Consider the following 20,907-nt stretch of genomic DNA (forward strand, 5'->3'; position numbering starts at 1 on the left):
CAACAGAGTTGTCAGTTTGGCCTTCCCTGAGGGAAGCAGAAGGTGCACTCACACTCCAGGGACCCAGAACCTCATTGTTGCCCAAACTCAACCCCTACTCTCTGCAATCTTCACAGCCGGAACCTCCGAGCCCCAACACACACACCGATGCTCCAGAATGCAATCACAGCCCCTCAGCAGGCATGGCTGGGCAAACAATGCCTCTAGCAGATGTACTATAGCCCAGGTATGGATTTTGGCACCAACAACCAGGAATTTGGCTCTGAAAGCCTTGTGATGGTGTGTGAGAACAAGTAAACAAACGACAGCAACACTGTACACTTTGCTCATACCTACCTACAAGTTTCAGATTAAGTTCCCCTGCTGGGATTAAAGCAGGAAGACCATTTAGCCCTAGAAGCCCAACCTGAGTTGAAGAGAAGACACATCAGCCACCCACTGCCCACACCCTGGCCCCCATAGGGAGGGAGCTTTACCTGTACACTGGTTGCATTTCCCTGGCAATTCCAATCACTGCTCCCTCTGGGAAATTGTCAAACTCATCAAACAGGTCTCGGATGTTGGTCTTGTACTTCAGGTCCAAGTCTACCTGGATGATCTGTGTTATTTCTGAAAGCACAAAGGGGGAAAGTCAGCTATATAAGACAAAACTGTAACCAGTGATTACCAGTGGCTACCTGATGAACTGCTCCCCGTGAGGATTTGGTGCATGGTGAGCATTCAGCTCCATGGGCAAGACTCAGCCAAGTCAGGGCAAAACCAATCTAGCTGCAACCTCTGCATGAAGCTATTGACCTTCAACCATCATGAGAGCCTTTACCACTGTGTATTTTAGGCATGATTTACTTCAGGAATACTTTCTGGTGACCTCCTGCTTCTATCCACTCCCTCCTTCTTTCCAAAAGACTGTTTTTCCATATGACCGACAAAAACAAGAAGCAGCTTCAATCCAGTCTTCTGCAGGAGCAGCCACACAAAACCCCATCCTCACTTCTGCTACCTACTGCTGGGAAAACCTGCCAACTCCATGAGCGTTTCCCACCTCAAGCCCAGAAAGCAGCCATCCCTGGCCTGACAAACCAGAGCAATTCCCATCACAGACATCAGGCAGCCACATGACACCTCCAGGATCACCTGCACAAGCCCATTAGCTCCCAGCAGGTTGCCACAGCCTTCCCCAAAAGCAGAAATTACAAAGCCCTGCCTGTACAGCATGGCTGGTAATCTGCAGCAGCCTGGAAGACTTTATTCTTGCTGGTGGTCAGAGATAAGGAGAGTTATGCAGACATAGAAGCATCTTCCACTTGCAGTGGGAAGTCAAGAACAAGGAGAGACTGGAGAACGTCATTACCAAGGCCAGGCCTGAGCTCAACAACAGGGTCAAGCCTCTGCCCAAATTTGTCACCTGTCTCCACTGCAGGACATGAGACTGATGGATGGAGATGCTGCCTGGGAGAAAGTACAGGAGATGTGCCTTGTCAAGGCTGTTCGTCCCATGTGGATCTGGGGATGCTGTATGGATTGCAGCAGGCCCAGTACAATGCAGCAAACACAAACACTGCAACAGGTCAGACCATCAGATGGATTCCCCCAGCCACAGGCAAAGCTATGAGCATCTTCAGCCCTCCTTAGGGACTGTGAGTGGAGTGGAGCCATCCCCCATGGCATTATGTAATGCCACCGCTATTTATATGTGTTATAAAAGCCAAGAGCAAATTGGCCAGGTTGCTTAGCACTCAGCACTAATTGGATTGTGTCAACCTGTTTCGGCCCCACTCATCATGCACAAGTGCCCTTACAGCTCCCTGCAGGCTACACCTGCCTGTCACCACCACTTCCACAGCAATTAGCAAACCAGGCCCTCATCCTTCCTCCTGCCGAGTACCTGCAGGCAGGAGGACAAGGCCTGCCTGCCCTCACCTTCTGCTGCCTGCATCTGCCATGCCTACGGGCAGGGTTTCCATCAGGCTGGTGTCACTGGAGCAGTGCCGACACTCCAGCCTTCCCACCACTACGGTTCCTCACTCCTTCATGCTCAGGATAGGCTGTTGGCTACCACTGGGCTGCTGAGAGCAGGAGGCATTGCTCTGTTTTAAGCCCCCAAATCCACCACTGGGACTAGAGACCCAGAGAGCAGCCAGGCACCAGCAGCTATTGCCTGGCATGGGAGTGCAGCTTCGCCATTTCAAACATGCTCATCACTTGCTGATTGTGTTTCAGGCAGATGCTGGGCTGTACAGCAGCTCTGAATTTTTTGCAGATCTTGCACTAATCCGGGACTCTTGGCAATTGGTCATACCTACCATGCTGTCCTCATTTAAGAATGAAAAGGCCCTGTGAGGTTAAGCAAGAAATATACCGCTTACTCTGCGAAGCATCCAAGCAGAAATATAAATCAAGGAGAAATAGTATCTAAGATACAACCCAGGCTGTATCTCAATTTATTTTTTTCACATCCATCATGCTCTATCTGCTAAAGGGAAAGGCCATGCTCCCTTCATCCGGCAGTACGGCAATCCCCAGGTCTACCTAGTATTTACCATCACCATAATCCTCTGTTTGCAAAGATTTAAAACCCAGGCGCAGTAATTCACCACAGGCTAAAGCAGGTCTTGACCTGAAAGCAATTTCCCCTAGGCTTCTGAACTGCCTTAGAAATGGCCAGTGCAACTCAAGCATGTGAATAAGCAAAGCAGCAGATTTGTGCAACAAGGAACAAGACATGTATCCCAAATACACCAAACCTCCCCAGTGGCCCATACCACAGCAGGGCAAAACCCCAAAACCTTGATGTTACTGCACTTGAGAATATCCAGACTGGTCACAAAACTCCAGGGCAAGGAGACCTCAGAGCTACAGCACAAGCTCAGCCCCAAAGAAATGCAGGGGGAGCCTGAGCCTTCCAAGGTACTGCCAAAGCCAGGAAGAGGGGAAGGGGTTCCCAGGGGGATCCCAGCACAACTACGCCCAGTGCACAGCAGCCTTCTGACGCATGGTCAGGTTTCAGTTAAATCAGCTGTGAGGCACGCCATCCGATTGTTCTCTAAAATTACAGATGAATGCCAACTGCAATTAATCACAGCGGAGAACGAAAGCTGAGCTTGGAGGAAGCTCCAATCCCAGCCCTGCCTGCCCCAGGTGAAAAGCTCCAGAGGGTCCCATGCAACCCAGAGGGTGCTGCCCAGCAGCAGCATCTGGCCATCCCCAAAAGCCTTGGCCGAGCAGGGAGCAGAGCACGAGTGCAGCTGCAGTGCCAGGCAGCGATGCCAGCGCCACAAGAAGCCCAGCATGGAGACGCACTGTTTATTTACACAAACACGCTGGGTTCTCCATCCTGCCCTTCATTAGAGGCTCCCTGTGTTGGGCTCGCCCCCGCATACTGGTCCCATGCTGTGCCAGCAGAGACCCCAGGAAACACTCACTAAGAAATTAGACCCAGTAAGCATCAACTACTTCTTATTTTCCTTTTTTCTTTTTCTTTCTTGTTTTTCTTTTTTTTAATTTTTCTTTAAAGCAAGCATGAACTGCAACACTGCAGACACAACCGAGCATGGGTGACACTAAGCACCACTTTGCCAGATGCAGCTTGCATGTTCAGATTAATGGCTGAGATGATTTCTCTGACTGGGACTGGCAAGGGGCCAGGCACTAATATTTATGATGTATCAAGCGCTTTGTCCTGGCTGCCATGTGGGGGTGGAGGAATCGCGTGCTCTCTTAGGCATACACTGCTTGGAGGGATCCAGCTGGAAATGTGGGGAAAGGCTGAGAGTGTTCTGCTCAGCAGTGAGTTTTCTAACTTTGCCATACTGTGTATCACCCTCCATTCCGCTCAGCTCCAGCTCTTCCAGCCACGGCACGGAAAGGGGAGCTGTGCCACTCAAAGTAGAGATGGTCTCCATTAGCAGTGACAGCTTTACAACACAGGTTGGCCCCATTAAAAGCTCATAATGTTTTACTGCAGCCTCATACCAGCAGCCACAGCAGGGCTGTGCTCCAAGCTTGGCTCAAATCCTCCCTTCCAGCCATGTCCAGAAGAGAAAGGCCAGTTCCAGGGATGATCTCACAGCCTCATCCCAGCAAGGGGGCACAGGCAGGCAGAAGTCATGTCAACCCCCCTGTGTCCTGCTGCCCTGCATTCTCTGCCAGGACTCAGCAGAGCTATGCCAGCACACGGAAAGGCACCCCGTGTGTGTGTGTGCTGAGGGGCCTGGCGGGTTGTCTGGATGCTCTGAGTGACGTCCAGGAGCCCCTGTGGCATGGGACAGCTTCTGCAGCAAGTCTGACAGCCCTTGCCAGGAAGCATGGACGCCACAGCACAGCAGGGACAGAGTGGGCATGCAGCAAGCCAGGCCACCCACCAACACACGATGAGATACTTAGGAGGAAATTTGGTCTAGATGAGCAACCTGACCTAGTGGGTGGCATCCATGCCCATGGCAGTGGGGTTGGAAACAGATTATCTTTAAGGTCCCTTCCAATCCAAACCATTGTATGATTCTATGACTGTGTAAATGCTCTTCCCAGAAACATCAAGCAGGACCATGAGTGGCAGCAGGGGGCACAGGGAGGAGAAGAGCTGCTTTGGCTGATTGAGCCAGAGTTCCGGGGATGCTGTGCAGTGAGAAATCCTGCAGCAGCTCTTACCTCTCTAGGGCCCTTTTTGATGCGCTGCCATTGTTCAGAGCAGCCTATGGACGGGCAGCCTTGAACCTGCCTGTAGGATAGGACTATATTTCCCTAGCCTGAGTTGAGAGGATGGAATGAAAAAAATGTAAATAGTGAATTTAGAACTACATGACAGTGGATGGAGGGTCAGATGAAGAGGCAATACAAAGGGTGGAGTCTGCACAGAGCAACACAGGCTGTTCTGCAGCCAATCTCATTTACACTCATCCTAACAACTTTGTATGAGGGTCACCACCCTGGCAAAGCTGAGCCCACACAGCAGGTGCAGGGCTGGTGTGCAAGTGTTGGCCTTGGCTCCTAACCCCCCACTTTCATACAAACTATGCCAGATCTGGGGCAGAGGCATGTCACCACTGACGTGGAGAGTTGAAAAGAGTGAACCTCTGTCCAGGAACAAAGAGCAAAATGGAGAGTTGCCATCTGCAAAGGGCAGAAGCTGTCCAGCAAACAGTGTGCTCTAAATCACTGATAACTGAGCAGTGGCTTAACAGCGGTAGGTAGAAGAAGCAAGAATTCAAACCTCCTGGAGGTGGTGAAATTCTCCAGCCCACTGACAGACTCACAGTGGCACGAACTCAACCCTCTCAGAGTACAAAACCCTGCCTACAGCTGGTCTGGCAGTGGAGATGCTGCAAGCAACAGTGGGATGGCAGGAGGGGACAGGCCATTGCCCTGCCAGGCTGCACTGTGCCCAGATCTCACACACACTCCTGAGGAAAACACCTGTCACCAAGGCTGGTGGTCATTTGGCTCTGCTCTGGCCATCCTCTGCACTGGCATCTCCACCTGTCTCAACAAACCTGTTTTTAAGGACCTAAACATTCTGATGCCCCATGCCAAGGAGGAGAGACTCCAACACAGAATCATAGAATTGTCTGGGTTGGAAAAGACCTTTGAGATCATTGAGTCCAACTGTTAACCTGGCACTTGGCATGTATCAGATGGAAGCACCTTGACCTCCCTGCACCTCCTCTGCATCACAGCAGCAACTTTTGGGGCCAAAGGCTGGCACCTTAAGAGGTGAGACCAAGGAGGACACTGCTGGGATTGCCAACTGTGCCACGTGAGCTCTGTGACCCAAGCACATGGCTTCACCTTTTCCATGCAGCCAGCAACAGCCAGTTGGGCAGCACAAGGAAGTAGGATCCCCCTCCATCCTACAGGAGACAGCAGGTGGCTGGGCAACGGTCTGGAGAGGGCAGGGTGATGGGCAGGGAGAGAGAGCTGCTGGAGGCAGAGCAGCTGAGACCCTTCTGCTGGGCAGCAGCATGGGTGACACGTTGCAGCCAAGGGACAGGAGTGTCCCCTGCTGGCTGCAGCTCTGGGTGTTGCAGGACTGCAGTGGGGTCTGGGGAAGGGCCAGGGGGTAGCGGTGCATTTTGCCATTTTGGACCATCAGAAGGAAGAGGGCCAGGTGGCCCAGGCTCTTTGAGTTGGGGTCAGAAGGGCTGGAGGGCTCAGATCTGCTGGTCTGCAAACACTGGGCACACCTGGACAGCTTCCCCTCCACCTCTCTGCATCTCTTTGAGCTTGGCTCTGACTGCCAGTGTTTTTCTTTAAGTCAGAAAGTTTTTAGCTGTCCCCACCATGACAGGGTAAGATCCCAAGGATGGAAGGAGCTGTGAAGGACCAGCAGTGACTTTCAGACAACTGCCCTGGTCAGTAAACCTCCTGGAGCAGGGCAGCAGCAGCCCCCGCTCCAGTGGGCAGTGTTCCTGCCAGCAGCAACACACAGACCCACAGAGCTGCCCTTGCTGGCTGTGAAACCAGGATCCTCCGCCCTCGCTGGCTCAGGGACACGCGTGGCCAAGACAAACTCCACTCCCACGGCCAGCACCAAGGCCAGGCATGGGCACAGAGCGGGTCACAGGTTCTGGAGGGGCCCTGTGCAACCCAGAGGGTGCTCCCCAGCAGGAGCCCACTGCCCCTGAATGCCTCAGCTGCTGCAGGGAGCAGGGCATGAGCACAGCTGCAGTGCCAGGCAGCGATGCCAGTGCCTCAACAATCCCAGTGTGGAAACACAGTTTATTTACACAAACACACTGGGATCTCCATCCTGCCCTTCATTAGAGGCTCCCTGGGTTTGGCTCACTGCCCCCTCACTGCCAGCTGCCCCTGGCTGCTCTCCCTCCTGCTGTCAGCAGGGCTGTGAGCAGCTTCCTCTCCGGCTGTGTGCTGCCCTGGCCAGGCCATATTTTCTCCACAGACTCCCCCTCTGCTTCCAGGATTAATCACCACTGCCCGTGCAGCTGACCCTGGGCAGCACCAGAGAGCCTCGCCCAGGGGAAGCAGCCGAGGCAGGGACACCCCTGCAGGTGTGCAAGCACAGCACACTCCCCGGAGCTTGCTGCCAGCACGCCGGCAACTGGGGCCTGCAGTCCCCCTTCTCAGGACCTGGTGCTGCTCCAGAGACCACCCTCCCAAGAGAAGACGACCCTACAAAGCCCTGCACCAGCAGAGCTTGCTTGCCAATGTGCAGTGCAGCTTACCTTGCCCGCTTGAACACAGGTCCTCACCTCTGCCATGCAGCCAAGGGTCTCCTCTGCTCCTTGGGGCAGCCCAGCAGCCCCCTTCCCATCAAACTGCCTCCCTTCCCTGCACACAAGGCACCAGGGGAGGGCAGGAGGTGAGGGGGGATGTGCCTCCTGCCGCTAACATGCCCCTGGCACTAACCAGGTTTCTGCAGCACTGATTAGGCGCCCAGTAGAGCAAAGCAGTGGTTGCAGCACAGCAGCTAATCAGCCTATCAGCTAATTAAAAAATTAGGCTGCCTGCCAGAGATAGATGACAAATCATTGCTAAGACCCACACAGAGCAGGCACCTGGGTGAGCTCAGGGGTCTGGAGCAGCAGCAATGTCTCCAGGTATTGACGATGGCATCGCTCTGATCACCTTGCTCCACACCCCACAACTGTCTCCAGAGGGATGGGGAAGACTCAGCAGGAGATGGATGTGTTTTGTTCCAGGAAATTAATTTTTCCTGTGCACCTAAGTGTCTCCTTGTAATCCATCAGGGTCTGAGGGACTAATATTTAGCAGTGCTCAACACTTTGGCTCTTAACTGGACTCCAAGGCAGCAACATCGCTGAGCATGTGACAGCTTTCAGGATGGAGCTGGAAATGCTGTTTGCTGTGTGTTTAATATATGGTGCTGCTGGGGCAGGAGTGTGAAGACACTTCTTGGAGCTGAAGGAAGAGCAGCAGGAAACCTTTTAATCAGACAAAATAAGGTTTGATTCCAGGTTGCTATAAATTACAAAACGGTGTGGATGGAAAGCTGTGAAGTAACAAGCAGGTAAGATGGAAAGGGAAACCAAAAGAGATACAGGATAATAAATTTTCTGTGCTCATGTCCTGTTTAACTGCATACACTGAGGGAAGGGGCTGCAGGTAGATTTTGTACTTGTTTCTTCCTGCTAAGCTCTAATGAGCCATGGCAGAGCGGGGAGAGAGGCTGTGGGGAAGAGCAGCCCCAGCATCAATGCTGGGTGACCCCCAGCACCTTCCAACCCTTGGGGATGGGGCAGCTGGTCTGGCTGGGGACAGAGGAGAGCAGCACCCACCCACAGCACCAGGTGATGAGACCCCGCTGCTCCGTGAGGAGGGGGGAAACAGCCAAACACGCCTGCCCTGGCCTGACAGATCTAGGACATCCAAAAATAATCGATGGTGGCACCGCAGCAAGGGGCAGCCAGTGGAAATGATGAGAAGTGACACTACCCCCAGGGGCTGCAGGTCGTGCTGGCCCCCAGAGGCAGCAGTGCCGCAGGGAAGGAGTCTCCACCGTGACGCAGTACCCAGGGGGCTTCCAGGCACCTGCTGAGCAGCATCCACATCCCCCTCATCACAGCAGCCCTTCCTGACACCTCCACAGCTGCAGGGCTGGGGCCAAGGAGCTCTCCTGCCAGGAGAGGCACATCTCACAGGCAGCCAGACGGGGTTAGTGGCTCACCTCAGCAGGTGAGGACCCCCCTACAAGCCCAAAGCCTACCCTGGTTACCTGGGGTGGGCTTATTCAGAGGTCTGCTGTTGCCTGCTCCCAAAAAGTATCACAAAAGCAACCCCCTTGGCATAACAGGCTCACCCCAGCAAGGAACAATGGCTGGCACCACTCTCCCTATTACTCACAAATTGATTACTTGAGCCTCTTCCCCATCACAGCATTTGACATGAGCGTGTGCAGCCTGGAGACAGGCTGGGAAAAGAAGCTGGATGTTTTTCACATGGTTGCAGCATGAAGCAGGGAGGGAGGTTATGAGAGCACACCAGAAACCATTAACACTCCCTCCATCCCTGTAAAGATGGAAACATTTTTGCCAGAAAATAAACCCTTCAGCTACTGCAGCATCCCATGGGAACTGTGGCTTGGGAGCATGTGGCTCTGGGGCCGTCTCCCACGACTCCGTCACAGACCCCAGTTTTCTGTGCCTCTTCACAACATCTCCCCTTTGGTAATGCACAGTCAGGCCTGGAACATCTGGGACAAGGACACTCTCCTCCCAGCGCTCTCCCAACCACTGCATCTCTGTGTACCCCAATGTGGTGGGGCCCAGCAGTGATGGCAGTGCTCAGCCAGCAGGAAAGGATCAGGAGTGACGCACTCTCAAAACGCTCACTTACTACAATGTAATTTGCAGTTTTGTGGGCAGCTGCCCCGTGCACCAGGAATTGCTTCGCAGCTGACAGGAGGAAGAAGAGGGAGTGGTGCCTCCCCATCTCCCTCTGCCAGGCTCCCTCTCAGAGAGCTCTGATGCACCGTGTGACACTGGGTCTGTGCACTGTAAATCTCTGCACAGGGGTGCCACTGAGGGGAAACATCAGGTGCAGGGACCTGGCACCCCGTGGGCAAACAGAGTCTGACCTGGGCAAGCCTGCACTACAGATTTGAACATTGCAGCTGCAGCGTCAAACCTCATGCACACACCCCTGCAAACACAACGGATAATGTTTTTAGGACTCTGCCTGCCAGCTTTTCCAGAAGCACACTAGCAGAAGACAGTTATTTGCCAAGGTGTTATTCCAGTAAACAGACTATTTTCCTGATACCTCTCTGCTTAACCCCTTCCCCCAGCTCCCAGGCTCTCCATGTTCACAGCCAGCAGCAGGAGTGCTCGGCCTCAGCACAGGCAAGGTACCCTGAGAAAGCAGAGCACAGCTCAGCGCCTGCTCCAACAGCGTCTCCTCCCCGGCCTTTGCCCTCCCTCCCGCTCTGCTCGGTGGGAAAGGCATAAGCTGATGCTCACAGAGGCCACTGTCTCCAGGCCGGTACTCCCAGAGCAGACAAAGGCTGATATCAGTTTCATGGGAGACCAAGCTGGAGCCAGCAGCTGGATCCTGCTGCAAGCAGCACCAAACCCCAAGCGGCCTGGGGCTCGGTCATTAGCAAGCAGTTTGAACAAACATCATTATAATTTGGTCTATGCTTAACAATGAGTACAGCTGTTGACAATGAGCTGGAGAAAAGGTCCAGTTCAGAGTCTGAGGCCAGGGAGACCACTGGACCTCCCATTGATCCCGGTGTGTCACAGACATTAAATCTGGACAGCAGCTATGAAGCCAAAGGCACAGCTCCCCACTGGTGGCCACCTCCCTGGACATGGTGTTGCTTATTCACCCACACCAGCCATCTGTGCTTCCCCCCACCACACAGAGCTGTGTCCCCCCAACATGCTCCTGCAGCTTTCAGCTTGTGGAGACCCTGAGGCTTGCTGTCCATCAGACAGCAGCTTGCCATGATGTCCTCATCCATCAGGAAATCCAGCACCTACAATATCCTGCAGCGAGGTGCTCCACAGATCACTGCACTCTGTTTTAAACCCACTTCTTGCCAACTTTGATGCCCCTCAGTTCTTGTACAAACATCTGCCTCGCATGGCTTGTGGTTTCATGGACCACATCGTAACTCCCTTGGCCAGGCACCCCCCCCAGACTGGAAGGTCTCAGTCAAACAGGCTCGTCCCACATAGAAGCCACTGCCCTTCTCTAAACCTATTCAATTTTTTTTTCCAGCAGACCATGTCAATATGCCATAAATTTCAGCAATACATAGTCATCAGTCCTACTCTTCTCTTTCCTCGTAGCTCCACATCTTTGTTTAGTCACACAGAAACTTACCCACTTCTCCCACAGCTGCTTAGTCCTCCTACAAGCCACTAACCTTACCGAACACACCTGCAGACCAAGCTCCTGAATTTTCAGGCAGCAAGTCCCCAAGTGCCTCTACAGCACATGGAAGATGCTGCATGAGGACAGGACAGCCCAGGGGCCCTTTGCAGCTTGTGCTCATCTTCCCACCCTTGGTCACAGCTTCTGCCTTCAGGCTGGGCTGGATAGTGAGAGAGAAACCCTGAGAACTCAGCAGGGGACAAGGAGGCCACGTTCTGAGATGATGCTACTCCCCAAGAAGTGAGCCAGCTGTTTGTACAGCCAGGAAACCCTGCTGCCTCCAATTTGTCAAATACCATCTTCAGTCAAGTTGTGCTAAATACCCTCACTCCGCATGAGGCACAATACCTTCAGCCAGGTCTCAGAGCCTCCCCTGATCTAATGGACTCCACTCCTCTGTCCAAGTTGGCAAAGAGAAGCCACAAAGCTTCTTCTCCATCATATCTCATTTTCCCTCTGCTCCTTCTCTTCTCCCACAGGGTCAACCTGCTGCAACACAGTCACCAAAAACAATGGAGTCAAACACCAAACAGCAGTTTTCAAAGCTCTGCCCAAGCTTCTGGATGCTGACATCTCTCCCTTGGACTACCAGCTGATGAGGATAACCACTTGCTAAATTAATTCTTTCTGAAACAAGGATGGGGGCCAAGAATTCCATGGGAAGGTCCCAGCTGCCCTTCTGTCACCTCAACTCCTCCTCCCCTTGCCTGTGCCACCAGGAAGGTGATAAAAGCTTGCTGGGTCCTCTGAAGTTATACAACTGAAATGACAAGTGATTACAGTGATTGTAGCCAGGTGGGAACGTTCCCTCTGGATGGGCTTACTGAAAAGGAAAATGAAAAGGTCTGCATCCTTGTTCTCCCTCCTCCTTGCCTTGCTCCACAAGTATCAAGACCATTTCATGCTGGCATTGTCCTCATCCTGGCAGGTCCTCCTACACCTGAACCTGCTCATCCTCTCTCTGCATAACCTTCTCATCACTTCTCCCCTGCAGAACCGCTGTGATGGATCAAGCCCTGCTCCAGCTTCCCAGGCCTGGCCACAGCACATTAAAACAGGATTTATGAGCTTTGAGCACAGACAAGAGTTATGCAGTCTGCACTTCTGTGTGCTGCATACCAAGTCCCCAGCTGGTTTAAATCAGATTAACTCCACTGATGTAAGACATTTAAGGCAAGAGTGTTCCATGATTTACACCAGCTAAGAAGCTGTTATATTATAACTTGGCAACTGCAGGTTTTAGATCTGGAAGTTTTTTGGGCAAGGATCCCAAGCAACAGTGAACGACAGAGCAGCTGAGTGGCAAACCCCATTTATCCTCAGTGCAATATTCATGCAGCAAGCACGTGTTCCACAAAAGTCCTTAAAAAAAAAAATAACCCTGGTGTTCAGTTTTCAGTGCCATTGGCCCACAAATGTGCCCTGTTCACAATCCAAAGGCTCCAAACAAATCACTAAGTCATGATAGTATGGAAATGCTTCCCTTCAAAAAATGATAAATTTGGAAAACTAAAGCCAGGCAACTTTAATGCAAAGGCTGCTGAAAAAAAAACACAGACTGATTAATGCAAATGCAAACAAACACACGAGAGTTTAATATTCAGATCAGGGCCTTCATTTCTGCTGGAGGATGCTCAAGCTTCCAATCAAATCTGTCCTCCACAAAAAACCAGTGCTAATGCTATGGAGCCAGATGTGCTTGGAGAGGTGCAGAAAAAGACACATCATTCAGGGCAGGAGAAATCCACCAAGGAAAATGTAGATACTGCCTCAAAAGGAAGGCTTGGTCCTTTCTTCTCCAGCTTAGCTAAGTGGCTTCTCGAGACCAGTAGATACTGGCTTGTCAGAGCCAGGAGAGCAGCAGGAGCCCAGTGCCATTCCCACACCACCCACAAGCCTGTGAGTGGGCAGCAGAGCTGAAGCCTTCCCTGCTGCCTCCAACCCACTGCTGGCTGCACATGGAAAGGGCCAGGGAGCCGGGCCAGCCCCATAAATCACCAGGCACCCAGCACAGTAAATCTGACCTCCCTCGCAAGGGAAATATAAATCAGCTTTACTAGCAGCTTCTGAAACAAAAACTAAGATCATAAAACTGTAAAAATGCCTCTTTAAACATCCTGTGCCCTGAACAGACCACTGAAAGCCCAGTCAGGATGAGGGAGAGCAAATAGAGTCGGGTTGATGAACTGAGAAAAGGCATTTCAGACCGAGCAGCTCCTTGCTGGCAGGCAGCACGACACAGATATCTTTAGCACACAGTAAAGACAGAGCAGGGAATCGGGAGGAGTGAATTAGCCAGCGTTAATACCATCATTTGTATGCAATGTACTTCAAAGCCCTGGCAGTGCAGACAGCACCAGACACACAAAAAACCACCCAAGTCTGATGGAGAGTGAAGTACAGCACATTTGCTGGAGCCCACAGAGTAATGATCAGCGGGGGATGGATGGGACCCTCAGGGTCACCACTGCCCCACTGTTTAATGAGCTAGTGTGGGATGGCCGTGCCAGGAGGAGAGGGGCAAGTCCACAAAGGACAGAGGAAGTCTCATGAAGCAGTGCAGAGGTAGGAGCTACTGGGTAGAACCAAACTGGGCAGGACTCAGTGAGGGCACAGGGGAGTTATATCTGCTCACATCTCAGCAAGAGTGCACCTTAAACCCATGGTAGGAAGTCTGCAGGGAATATTATGGCTGGGCAGAGGCTCCAGAGGCCAAGGAAGCTGCTGGTGTCAGCAGTGCTAGCCATGGGAACAGCAATTTCAGCGACACACATGTGGGAATTGGCCATCACCACAGGACACCCAGAAACAACTTCGAGAAGCTGGTCACCTCCTCCTGGGGCAGGTGTACAGCCAGGCAGGATCCCGAGGTCCTTGCCACCACTGCCATGGCCCAGGCAGGACATGTGGTCAGCCCAGAAGGGGATGCTGCCATCAGTGGTGTGTCAGGCCAGTGAGGCAGCTGACAAGGAGAGCCCAGGGACCAGCACTGGGAATGGACCGGCAGGCCTGGGGGAGTTCCACTGGAGGGGTTTGGAGCCCCAGGATGCAACATCCTCCTTGTGTAACCAGTCAAAGGCTAGACAGCATGCTGGTCCCAGGAGAGCCAACCGTGCGCAGCCAGGGAAGCAAAACATGGCATCAGCTGAGCCAAGCCCCTTCTGCCAGCTGCCTTGTTTTCCTGCAGATTTATTGTTGTTCCCACAGTCAATAACAGCAGAGCAAAGGCACAATAAGGAAACTGAAGTGATCAGTGGCTGCTAATCAGCAAAGCTTTCCAAGAGCTCCCCGAAGCCCAGAGGAAAGGCTCAACAACCGCCCTGTGCCGATGCTCTGGAGCGCGCAGCCGCACCACGGGCACACAGCACCTCTTCCTGCTGGCACCCCAAGGCTGAGGGGGGCTGTAAACACACACAGGGCAGACACGCTTGCTCTTGTCTCACCTCTCCTACCCTCTCAGGGCATGAAGGCATGGCCAGCTGCCATATGGCACAGAGAACCTCCTGTCACTCATCCCAGTGGAGACCTGGACGTGGGCAGTCTTAGACTGATGGGTCCATCACTCTGCAGGAAGGAGCAGAATCCCAGGAGCCCATCCCAGAAGTTTATTGACTTTCTTTGCGTTTCAAATAGTATTGGATAACATCTCTGCACAGAAGAAAAAGGGAGCCTGTGTTGCTGGAGGTGGCTCAGCAGAGCCTTACCTTTGGGCATGATGCGATGCATTGCGACCGACAAGAAGAAGATGGAGTCGCTGTAGTAGGTCCCTGATCCAGCGCTGAAGTGTTTCTGCATGGCTTCAACGATGGGAAACAGCTTTTCCGTCAGCTCATTCACATCATGGACTATTACCTGGGAGAGACACCAGAAACACCACTCAGCTGCTGCCTCTGGGGACTGGCCCAGCTCCAGCAGCCTTTGCTCAGCCCACACCGGCACGGGGCAAGGGGGTAGGTTGTTAAAGCACAAATCGTGCTGGTGACATTGCAGCTGCACAAAGGGGCCTGGCTGCACCAGCCCCTCTATGTCCCCTTGTCACAGGAGCCACTCACGTGCAGCAGGGAAAGGAGGGAAGGACTCTTACAGCCATTTCATAACTGTAAGATGGGCAGAGACTTGAATCCACTCACACAACCATGTGTGTTCCATGTTTTGTGGTTTTTTCCTAGTCTGTTCCCACTGCCTGATGCAACCACATATCTGGTGTCCCATATGGAGTCCATCAGAAGAGGTGACAGTTTGCTCCAGGCTCTGGCATCATGACGTTTAGAGGTCAGACCACATCACTTACCCCGAGGACCAAGGCTTGCTCCCTGCTACGGAGGCAGGCTGTGACAGGGCCAGGATGCAGCCCGGATTTCCTGAACCTCAGCCCAGCATGGAGGCAATCTCTGCAGCACATCCCACCAGGGCTGCAGGGGAGAAGGGAGGATGGGCTGCAGCACACCAATGAAAACCCAAACATCAGGAGTTACAGCAGAGCTGAGCAACTGCTCTATGTGGATCTCAGCCCACCTGTGCTGGAGCTTTGCTGGTGCTCAGCCAGCACTGCTCTGCCCCCCTCAGCCCTGCGGGAGCCCATGCACCAGCACGGGTCCTGACACGCCTGCGCTGGATCGTGGCTATGGCCCAGAAACAGGAGCAACCCCAAATGCACCTTGTCAGCTACTGAAACTGTACAAGCTTAGAATTTTTTTTGGTCAAAGTCTGATGAACAGGAACTTTCATGCAGCTCGTTACACCCACAGAAAGATACAAGTCACTGAATCACACAAGATAATGAGAGGGATTTTTGGGATAATTAAGAGAGACAGGGACATGACCCCGGTGTAGATAAGGGGGAGTGCAGGAAGTGTGGAGACTCGAGGTTGTGCTGCCTTCTTCAGGCCAGGGAAAACAGGAAGAGCCTCACTGGAACTGAAGGCCAGCAAGAACATAACTTTGCAGCAATACCCGAATTTTGGACAGGGTAGCCTATACCTCTTGTTTGAGGGATACCAGGACACTTCCCCAAGCTGGCCCTGCCTTCAGCAGGGAGCTCAGCCTACAATCTTTTTATGTCCCTTCCAAACTAAACCATTCCAACAACTCTACAGTTTCAATTCTTTTCCTTACTAAAACTTCATCTGCTTAAGAACAAGGGGAACATGCAGGAGAGAGAACTTTTTTTTTTTTTTAATTAAAAATACCCATAAACCAAACCAAGTGCTTCAGAGGAGAAGGCAACTCCGGAGCCTGTGCTGGTGCAATGACCATCCCCTCTATGGGGTTCACAAGGGGTTGCTTTGATGCCCAGTGAGGCTGGCACAGAAGCAGTGAGCAATGTGGAGCTTCCTCCTTCCACAGCTTCTTGCAGAACACGTTACCCCAAAGTGCTCTCACAGCAGAGCAGAGCAGAGCTCGCTGGGGTACTGCTCGTGGGACCCGCAGTACAGTGAACAAGGTGATGGGGCCATCCTGGCACTGGCCATGATGGCTGAGCCCACAGCAGGGTCTTGCTGGAGGACAGGCACAGCTGACTCCCCAGCCCTGTGAAGGGCACCCTAAACACCCACCCTTGGCCACTGGCCCTTGCCATCAGCAAGAGAGCCCTCACACAGGCTCTGTGGCCAGCGTGTCCCTCAGCGGGGCGGCCCCGCTCCGGGCCCGGGGCCAAGCGCCTGCAGCAGAACGGCAGGAAAAACACAGGACAACGTGTACCAGGAAAAGTGCATTGGGAGAGCTCACCAGCAGCCACACTTGGCTTTGGATAGCACGGCATATTCCCCAAGACGCTGCAGTGGAGGAAGCTCTGTTCCCGGTAACATTACACAGCACCTCGCCCAGCCCTGCCGGCTGTGCCATCGCGGTGAGAGAGTGGCACAGCTGTGGGGAGCAGAACAGCAGCACCAAGTGCTGCTGCCAGCAGCCATCCCAGGTGACCAAACAAGCAAACCACCGTTACTCTTCACGTGCAAAGGCACTGACAGCCTGTGCATGGAGCAGAGCACCACCAGCACCACTCCACCGTGGGGACGTGCAATGCTCTGCTCCCAGCCCAGCTTGAGTGGGGCAGCTTCAGGGTCTGCCTGGATTGGAGAAGCATGAAGGAAAAATACAGCACCTGTAACCACCCTTCTGCATCCAGCAAAGGCAGCCTTAAGTCTGTACAGCATGTAGGAAAGGTGGGGGGAGGGAAAGCCAAACCAATTCCAGTCACCTCCAAAGAAAGCAGAGTGCCAAGCATCACTGTACAAAAATTACGGGAGAATACTCCTGAAACTCCAGACACAGCATCATCTGCCTTCCCTCCCCTGCCAAAGACAACAGGAAAACCTGTCTTTTGCCCACTCTCTGGTTAGGTACTTCTGCAAAGCAAACTCCTCAAAGCAGCTGAATTGTCCTCCCGCAGCCACAGGTCAGGCAGCCTCTCTGGGGCCACAAGGGCTTCTCCTCTCCTCACCGCTCACTTTAGCACAGCTAGTTGATCTGCTGCTAATTTTGCACTTCGTTATTTATTTGTGTAACAGCTTTTAGTAAATCCCTGTAGCTAAATCTGGCCATGTTTGCTGAGGACACTAAGAAAAGTTCTAGGGGTTTCCTGTGCAAGCGCAATTTTATAAACACACGTCCCACACTGATAAAAGACCCTTTCTACTGATTCATTAGGAAAAAACCAACCCGCATTTCTTTTCCTTTTAACTTTCCCTCCTTCTCATGTCAGGTATTCTCATAGCTCTCCACAAACACGGAGTGATGGCAGCCGAGTTACATTCACTCCCAGCAGGATCTGAACAGGGGACTGGGACAAGCAGCGAGCCGAGCACGCGGTTCGTATTACTTTGGCAGGGAAATGGAATCAATAAGCGATAGGAACCGCACAAGGAGGGTGAGCACACAGGCCGGAGTGGCAGAACACGGGGCGAGCCAGGGCTCTCGGTAAGCACAGTGCCCACCGCCGAGGCTGGCCCGGGATCACTGCCGGGCACTTCCCGCTGGCCGGGAAGCGGGAGAAGCTGGGAGATCACCCTGCGACCCGCGGGCGGGCCACGCTCTCTGGGACTGCGGACATAAAGCCCTGGTAAAAACCCACAGAGCCTCGGCAAGCGGGGGCCGGGAGGCCGAGGCACAGGCAGGACGGCGCTTCCCGGCCCTTCCCCTCCGCCCCGCGGCCGCACACGCGGAGCTCGGGCTCCCTCTGCCGCCGCCGCACGGCTGCGCTCCCGGCGCCACATCTGGGACACATCTGTGCATCCCTGCGGGATGGGTGACACAACGTCACGCCCGCCCACGCCCGGAGAGCCCTGCTCTGCCGGGAGGATCCTATCCCTGAGCTGCTCCCATCGCCGTCACCCTCCACGCTGATCCCAGACTGCTGCCGGCTGCTTCGGTCTCCAGGAGACTGAAAGTTCCTGAATCTGCCAAGGGAGAGACAAGCCGCCCACAACCTTCCCCACGGGTTAGGAACCTTCCCCGTGGGTTGGGATCCACGTCTGACTCTGGGCTTCAGTCTAACAGAGGAGCCAACTGATCTCAGCTCCACTAGAATGGGAGGGCAAGGGAAGCCCCAAAAGCAGGGCACGAATTGCTTCCTCATGAAGAATAAAAGTAAAGTTCAGAGGTTTTATCAGTCCTGCCTCAGCAGTTCCAGCTGTCCCCTGAGCACATTATCAAGCCTCATCTCTGGGCCTGATCTAGGAAAACAGCGTAAGAACCAAGAGAATGTTCTGGAGATAACAGGGGAAGCAGGGACGGAGATGGTTTACTGCTGGGGCTGAGTGTCAGGATCAATCACCTTCGACATTTTAGCAGCAGCACCAAAGGTCCAAGCCAGGAAGATATTTTCTGCTGGTAAAGAGGAGGAATGAAGTAGGCTACAGCAAGATTAAAGCAGTGCTGTCACCTGCTGGCATTCCAGAAACTGGCACAGGGATTAGGGGCAAGGCTGTATGCTTTAGAAGCAGGAACAGTCTCTGCTCTGTACTGGGAACTCCACCTAAAAGCAGAGAAGTGGACAGATCCAAAGTGTTCTGTCACTGGCTGGCCAATGGAAACCAGGATACATCAGGCTCTGCCAGGAGAGAGGGAAGAAGCTGACTGAGTAGATCCCAGTGAGATGCCACCTGAGTCCTCCAGATCATGCTGCCTGCTTACACCCCAGAGATCAGTTCTGGTGCACAACCTACTCACTGAGCCATGAACTAGGGTTGCCTGCGAGTCCACAGGCATGTAGAGAGGCCCCTCCGTAACAGACACATCACTGCATACCCTCACCTCCAACTCCCAGCCCGTGTTGCCCTGGAGAAGCAAGACCAGCAAGGCTGTCCGCAAAGAAGTTTATTTCCTAGAAGGGCAGATGGCATAAGGCAGCCACACACACAGAAGGGGTGATGGCAAGGGTGATGCACACCATGGTGGTCCCAGGGGTCCTCCCACTCCAGGGGCCATAAAATCACAAACCTGAGCTGGGCTGTTGCACCACATCAGCACTGCACCATCATGGGGCAGTCAGTCCATCCTGCTGTGGCACACGGGAATCCTCCTGTGCACCCCCTCCACAGAGCTGAGCACTGCCGGCACAGGGTGGGTCACCCACCATGGGTATGCGACCTGAGTGTCAGCACTAGGAAAGGGCTTGTTTAAACAAAACAAGAGGTGGCATTATTTACTAGGAAATATCTGAACAACATTAAGGTTACGTGTCTGCTTACATCACAGCAGAGTTCACCTAATACTAAATAACAGAAAGATGAGTTATAAAAAGTCACAGCAGGACTAGAGGACACTTCCAAGCAATCCTCTCAGAAGCAGCACCTCAGGACAGGGGGGTCAAGTTACCTGGAGTCTCTGAACTTAACACCCTTACAGTTTTCAGATACCTGTTTGATGCAAAGGAAAGTCTGACTTTGCATGGACTGCACTGGGTATGTTTTTGGGAAGCAGGACGAACATTCTCATGTGGATGCACTCCTACCCCTGCAGGCTCTCCATTCCCGTTCTCAAGAGCCACCAGCAACAGGCCAACAGCCTCTTCCGATCCTGCAGGACGCTCAGGAAGCCACTGACTCAGGAGCACACGTGGTACTTGTGTTGAAATGCTGAACCAGGACTGAACCGGGAGTTTCTTCCCGCTGGACTGCTGTTCCCAGTGTACCGCAGGAAGATCACAAAGACCACACGGGACACCCGAGCGCGCCCCCCGGAGTGGGCAGAGCCCCGCTCGCCCCCGGCCCGCCCCGCTCGGCCCCCGCGCACCTGGTGGCGGAAGGCGGCTCCGCGCAGCAGGTCCCGCAGCAGCCCCAGGCCGATGTCCCGGCTGGCGCCGTCGGTGACGAGGTGGAGGTGCAGCGTGTCGGCGGGGCCCAGCCGGCCGTGCCGCAGCAGCGATCGCAGCGCCGCCTGCGCCTTGTCCCGGAGCGCGGGGCCGCGCTCCGCCTTGGTGAACATGAGCAGGAGGTGCAGCCCGCGGGCCCCGGCGCGGGCGGGCGCGGACGGCGTGGCCCGCAGGCGGCGGGTGGCGCTGGAGAAGGTCTCGCCGCCGCCGCCCAGGTAGTAGAAGGCGCAGACGGCCACGGCCGCGGCCGCCGCCAGGGCCGCGGGCTGCGGGCACCGCGCCCAGCCCCGCCGCGCCGGGCCCCGCTGAGCCGCCATCGCGGGGGCGGCGCCGCCCCGGGACCCGCCCCCGGCCCGCCCCGAGCGGGGCGCTGGGCAGTGACAGCTTTAATGAGGCCGCCCATTCACAATGACAAACCACGCTCAAGTTTGCGATACAAGTCTACAGCCATACACAACGCGGAGTACACAGTCTGTACAGTTACAGCTTAAAAGGGGAAGTTTTTTTTTTTTTTTACACATTTTACTGCTGGAATGCTTAAAAAAACCACCAAGTACAGAGGAACGCGTGGATAGAGAAATAAAAGTTCATTATTTCAGACGGAGTAACCTCTCTGCTTGAGGAAGTGATGATTTCTTGGCGATTTCTGTCGAAACATGGAAAATCTGGGATCCTAACAGAAAAGTGAGTGGAATTTTTCCTTCTCTGTCATCTCCTTCCATGGGAAGAGAAACAAGAAA

The 20,907-nt window shown here is 53.7% G+C and overlaps 1 protein-coding gene across 2 annotated transcripts in view; it reads right to left on the reverse strand.

Moving 5' to 3' along the window:
• The window catches only part of XXYLT1 (xyloside xylosyltransferase 1), a 33,453-nt gene extending 12,954 nt beyond the window's left edge, over positions 1 to 20,499 (reverse strand). The window contains exons 1-3 of one of the 2 annotated variants that reach the window (XM_064666343.1): positions 20,089 to 20,499; positions 14,559 to 14,706; positions 477 to 609 (exon numbers count right to left, since the gene is read on the reverse strand). In XM_064666343.1, the coding sequence (XP_064522413.1) occupies positions 477 to 609; positions 14,559 to 14,706; positions 20,089 to 20,484 (677 nt within the window). In that variant the 5' untranslated portion in view covers positions 20,485 to 20,499. Of the gene's footprint in view, positions 1 to 476; positions 610 to 14,558; positions 14,707 to 15,145; positions 16,166 to 20,088 lie in introns of those variants that run through there. The other variant, XM_064666345.1, reaches the window with a different exon arrangement.
• Positions 20,500 to 20,907: the final 408 nt, after the last annotated feature.

This window comes from Pseudopipra pipra, chromosome 10 (genome assembly GCF_036250125.1).
Source record: "Pseudopipra pipra isolate bDixPip1 chromosome 10, bDixPip1.hap1, whole genome shotgun sequence".
NCBI lineage: Eukaryota > Metazoa > Chordata > Aves > Passeriformes > Pipridae > Pseudopipra > Pseudopipra pipra.